This window comes from Lampetra fluviatilis, chromosome 49 (genome assembly GCF_964198595.1).
Source record: "Lampetra fluviatilis chromosome 49, kcLamFluv1.1, whole genome shotgun sequence".
Classification (NCBI taxonomy): Eukaryota; Metazoa; Chordata; class Hyperoartia; order Petromyzontiformes; family Petromyzontidae; genus Lampetra; species Lampetra fluviatilis.
This window is the reverse complement of record NC_136323.1, coordinates 8693040-8698924: the sequence shown is the minus strand read 5'-3', so window position 1 is coordinate 8698924 and position 5885 is coordinate 8693040. Positions and strand designations below refer to the sequence as shown.

General features: G+C 49.0%; 1 protein-coding gene across 1 annotated transcript in view; it reads left to right on the top strand.

The window, feature by feature from the left end:
* The first annotated feature begins 1402 nt into the window (after positions 1-1402).
* The window catches only part of LOC144948515 (uncharacterized), a 19930-nt gene continuing 15447 nt past the window's right edge, over positions 1403-5885 (top strand). The window contains exons 1-3 of the mRNA XM_078878077.1: positions 1403-1460; positions 2450-3730; positions 4798-4908. Coding sequence (XP_078734203.1) covers positions 1448-1460; positions 2450-3730; positions 4798-4908 — 1405 coding nt within the window. The 5' untranslated portion in view covers positions 1403-1447. The remainder of the gene's footprint in view (positions 1461-2449; positions 3731-4797; positions 4909-5885) is intronic.

Here is a 5885-nt window from a genome sequence, read left to right as displayed (position 1 = left end):
AGAGTCTTCCGGAAGACGTTGGGTTACACGTTGAGGTACGCCTCTTCCTATCCCGGTAGACTCTTCCGGAAGACGTTAAATGAACCTCTTCCGTTAAATTTTGATTTAAAGCTTTCGTAACTGCAGGGATTCATATTCTTGGTTCTTTCGGTAAAGTCACGTAGAAGGGAAATAATAAAATAATATAAATATAAATAATAAAAATTCTCACGACGTTTCGACTGCAACACAAGCAATCATCATCATCAGCTGTGAAAGCCACAGAAAGAACATTTGAAAAAAGTGGCGGTTTTCATACACCCAGCCATCAGATTTACCATGGAAGTCGAAAAAGATGGCAAGCTACCTTTTTTGGATGTCCTAATACAAAAGAGACCTGATGGTTCAATGAGCCACTCTGTCTACAGGAAGGACCAATACCTCGGCCGTGGCAGATCACCAGAACCGGCCCTAGACCTTTGGGGGCCCTAAGCAAAATTTGGTTGGAGGCAGAGGTGTGGACTCGAGTCATGTGACTTGGACTCGAGTCAGACTCGAGTCATGAATTTGATGACTTGCGACTCGACTTGGACTTGCATAACAATGACTTTGTCCCACCTATGAGATGTGGACTCGAGTCATGTGACTTGGACTCGAGTCAGACTCGAGTCATGAATTTGATGACTTGCGACTCGACTTGGACTTGCATAACAATGACTTTGTCCCACCTCTGGTTGGAGGCCCCTTTGATGTATGATTTTTTTCACCCACTAGCTAGCAGTGACTTTAGGGGGCCCTCTGCTGGCCACGGGGCCCTTTGCAATTGCAAGGGTCGCTTAGTGGCTGGGCCGGCTCTGCAGATCACTGTTATAATTCAGTGGGCTCACATGACATTGATTTCTCCAACACAGAGGTTCTTTGCAAGCCATCTGGCTACCATGAGAGGTTCGTTCATGAGGCTATTCACATATACAAACACAGAGACAATTTCAACCGAGAAGATGGATTCTGGATTAGCAATCATTGGAAGGATTTAATCAACAATTTCGGGTCTTAATTGATTGTGTTCACGCTTACGGTGACTTTCAGACCGCATTCCATGTTCTGCTCCCCCCTCCTCTTTTCCGAACATAGATGAACTCGTCCATCTGGCAAACAGCCAAATCGCTGTCTATGGTGCTGACGTTTGGAAAAACCGCCACTTTTTTCAAATTTTCTTTCTGTGGATTTCACACCTAATGATGATTGCTTGTGTTTCAGTCGAAACGTCGTGAGAATTTTTATTGGGGAAGAGGCGTACCTGAACGTGTAACCCAACGTCTTCCGGAAGACTCTACCGGGATAGGAAGAGGCGTACCTGAACGTGTAACCCAACGTCTTCCGGAAGACTCTACCGGGTTAGGAAGCAAAACAAAACAAACGGAGACTGCCTCCTCATCTTTCTCAGCGGCGGCTGATCGCTCGCGGAATGCAGAGTTCTGGTACGGGGGCGAGACGGGCACCAACATTGCACAACAAACTCCTGCACCTACGCCAAGTTCGTTCCAAGTTAGATTAATCGCGCGTTAAAGACAATCGCAGGGGCGCGTCTATGTTATAATATTCGCGTATATTTTTTTACGACGTGGTTGTGGATGTCATACTGGTCTTCATCCTAGGAGCCTGCGCGTCTCGGGGTCCAATCGCGATTTCTTGTAGAATGATTTGTTTTAAGAGGTTCAAATGAAAACAATTGCAGCGTCAGTGAGGGTTGTTGCGTGTATATTTTGTTAACTGATGCTAAGTGCTAACGATCGTTGCGAGAGTATCGAATGAAAGGCCTCAAGATGGCGGCCAAAGGCTTTGTTAGGCCCAACAATTACACATTTTTATGTTTAAGAATTAAACATTCTATGAATAATGGTACATTGCGAGGCACAGTTTTAGGCTTTGGTTTTAACAGTGTATCGTTTACTCTCACGTCTGCTGGGAGACTGCTCCGATTTCCATGACTGCTGTGGTACATTTAAGGTCCCTGTATCGCGCGCTTTAAGAGCCGCTTGTGCGGCCGTCTGGAAAGCTCTTTGATATCAGGAAGCCACTGGAGCCGTGCACTTTAACATCCTCCAGATTGAAAACTCGTTTCGGCAGAACAGCATTTTGTGTTTACTTTGTTCTTCCCTAGCACCACCCATAAGCAGTGGGAAAGAAAATTAACATACAAAGGTTTTGGTGGGTTCCTTTAACTCCCTTCAACCTAAACATAATTACATAGTACTTTGTTTTTAATTTAATATGTTCTGCGAGGGTGACCGGAGTTTGCGTGATGGTTCATGCTCCTTGATGAGATCAGCAAGACATTGTGGTTAATTTGTGGTAAGCACTTTGTAATGATTGCGACTTGATAATGTATTCGTTCGGCAACCAGAAGCCAATGTAGCTCGGCGGCCACACTTTTTTATGATGCATAAAACGTTTCTTGTTTTCACAGGAGCAAACTATTTTCGAGGGAGCAACCAAGGCTATGGGTTCCCCTCGGATCGAAACCTCGACGAGGGCCCGTCGAGCATGATGCACAACACGTCTCCCATGGAGCGCACAGGCAAGCAGGGCCTCGTCATGGGCGATGCGGGCAGATCCTTCCCTGAGAAGCGCATCTTCAGCTACGACAGCTCGCGCGAGATGGACTACATCGCCCCCAGGAAGAAGATCTACGAGTACCAGGACAGCGACCACGTTGCGTCGGTCGACTTGAAGAAGCAGATGGGTGACTATCACGGCATGCCCAAAGCGAGTCAGGATTACCACATGAAAACCGGCCCAGGCTACGGTGGAGGCGGCATGGGTGGCCGCGACTACGGTCACGGTTTGTCGGGAAAGTCATCGTCAGACTACCGCGTCCCCGGCATTGCGGAGCGCGGCGAGCATGTGGATTCGCGGCGCATTGGCAATGACTACTACAAGGAGCGGGTGCAGCCCATGGGGGGCGACCCGTACGAAGACTTGGACCCGGGCCCCATCCGCGGACGACCCAAGAGCCCTGGCGACTTCAACACACGCAAGCACGTGGCGCCGATGCACTACGACGCGCCGAGACCCGTGGGCGGTGACCGCTACGATAAGCCCAAGTCGGCGCGTGTTGAGCCGTACGACGCGCGGCGGCCCCTGGGTGGCGGCCCGCACGATGGCGGCCGCCAGGTCGGTGCAGTATACGGCAGCAAGCCGCGCAACCCGAGCCCTCCTGACCCACAACACTTCGTATCGGTGGTGTCGGGGGGCCACGATCGCTACAACCAGAGGGAGCTAAGCCCGCTGCAGGCCTACCAGGTCAGGCCCCGCAGCCTCGAGACGTATGGCGTGCACGGCACCGTGCATAACCCGATTCGGCGGGAGTACACGCCTGACGGGGGCCATGAGACCAGGCGGCACGCAATGCATCAAGAGCCCGACCAAGAGTCTTTCTACCACAGCCCTGAACTCTACGACGAGCACCAGTCACCACTTCCTCCCGGCCCCAGCAGGGTGCGTGGTGGTGGTAGTGCAGCGCGAAGGCTCGGCCCGCCAAGGGACAGGGATCCCGAAGGGTTCCAGCGACCGAGAGACCAGGACGAGCGGCACATGGAGGGGTTCCAGCGGCCTGGGCCACGTGGGGATGACCAGCAGATGGAAAGGCCGCCCCCCATGCGGAAGCCCTCGAATGCCCCCCCTCGAGATGGATATGGGTACAGGGGTGATCGACCGCATGCGCAACACGGATATGAGCCCTCGCGTGGTATGTATGGGCCATTCCTCTGAGCACGATGTGTTTTCATACAGAAAAACTCGCTCATTGCATTTTTACCCGCGGTACAGCTACCCCAGGGCCGAGCAAGGCCAGCGTGGCTCAGAAGGCAACATATTGATTTTGTACTGCATATGACTTCATGTGCAATAAACCTCGGGTGAAAATAATTAATCCTGCTCCGCCATACTTGTTGGCTTGTCGGACTAGAATTTCACTGTTTGATTCTGGCTCTACAAAACAAAGTGGTAAAAAGAAAACCACCCATATCTTGACGAACCTGCGCTGCCGTGGCTACGATGTGACATTGGAAGAGGAGTATGGGTGGAAACAATTTCTCACGAGGGCTCTGAAGTGTGTTGAATCTAGTGGAAACTGTAGCAACTGGAGAAAACCTACACGTGAGTCGACAACACTCACAAGGTCTGATTAGATGGGTCCACAAATAAAATTGCTTTAACGCCATCTCCAGGACATCTTACAGGCCAGCGAGTTTTGGAATTTCACAGATATACGTGATCCACCAATCCTTTCCTCCAAATCGATGGATCACAAGCCTGTTGTGTAATACCGTTTGGCCGAAACATCTATGATGTTCACGTTGCAGAAATTTACCAAAATCAGCATGAATGAGAGATTTCTTTATGACTAGGGACTGAGATATGCATGCCTTGGAGTGACTGATGATGCATATTTGTAGCAACAGATCAATTGCATGTAGTGCTACAGATGCACTTGATTGGTGTTCTAGAATAACAATAATTAGTTCTGTGTATGCTCTCCAACACCCCGGTGTGTTGAAGTAGTAACACATTGGTAAATTTTGTTAACGTGACAAACCTTATAAAATTATAAATGTTGGGATAGATCCATTGACATTTTTGCAATCTAACCCAAAAAGCGTTATCATAAATTATCAACGATTTTGATGTATGCCGTCAACTGACAGGTGAATGACGTCCAGTGATCTGAGGGAGGCCTTGTCGTTCCTGGAGAGTATAGAGTTTATGCTGTTGTTTGATGCTGGCTTGACTAAACTTGTGGGTGTTTGCTCACAGGTCCGCCACCAGAGAGACCGAGGAAAGACCACTCGGACATGACGACAGATATGCTGAGGGGTATGGTGGACTTAATCAAGTCTGGGAAGCTGCCCATCCAGCCTCACCTAGGTGATGACAGTTTACTTGCCCAACGAAGTGCCTTATTGCATGGAAATTTATAGCGGCAAAATACTGTGTGCTGCTGAGCAGCAGACCAGATCGCCGCTATCGCTCTTTCGTGGAGGCCCTTCTCTCCAGAGCAATGGCGTGAACGAGCAAGCAATTGCAGGATTGTACCTCTACGTTTTGGCTGAGAAACGATGGCAAATTTGCCACAGTGAATAATGTTGCCTTGCCGTTTGTACATTTGCACGTGCCAAGCAGTGCGTGCATGACTAAAATTCCATTGGAAAAGGTAACGGTTGTTGGTACACATTGTGTCGTTTAACAATCGTTTAATTTGGTCAAATTCCTGTTACTAAATCACCTGAAATGTGCACGATTTTATAAGATCTCAGAAGCTTAAGTAGGGCATAGCCTGGATACAGCTCGCATGACCGACTAGCATGCACAACACGTTGAAGTTTCTGGGGCTACGTGGTGGGCAGTGCAGAACAATCCATTGTGTTATACCTCCGCTCCCTCATCTATGCTCTGTCTTAACCAGCTTGCCCTGTCCTGCATGCTGACCCCCCCATGACCCTCATGGTGTAGGGATATCCTCATCCAGCAGCTAAAGGGCTCTACACATACAATTTAGTTGCATATGCAAGTAAAAACAACCACGATACAAACTTTATTCATATTACTCTTGGGTTCTTTCGGTTAAGTCACGTAGATAGAACATTTATAGATCACGACGTTTCGATCGCAACACAAGCAACCGTCATCAGGTGAGACAAACAGCAAGAGAACTGCTGACGCTGGAGAAAGAGCTGCTGCAACATGAGGTTATATAGGCTTTAGGTGAGCTCAACCCAAGGGTAAGTGGGCAGAGCTAGAAATGGAATTTGTACGTAAATGTAAGAGATTAGCATGTCAATGTGAGACGGCTCCAGCAACCGGGGGCTGTGCCAATGAGAATATTAGCGTGTCAGTGTCAGAGA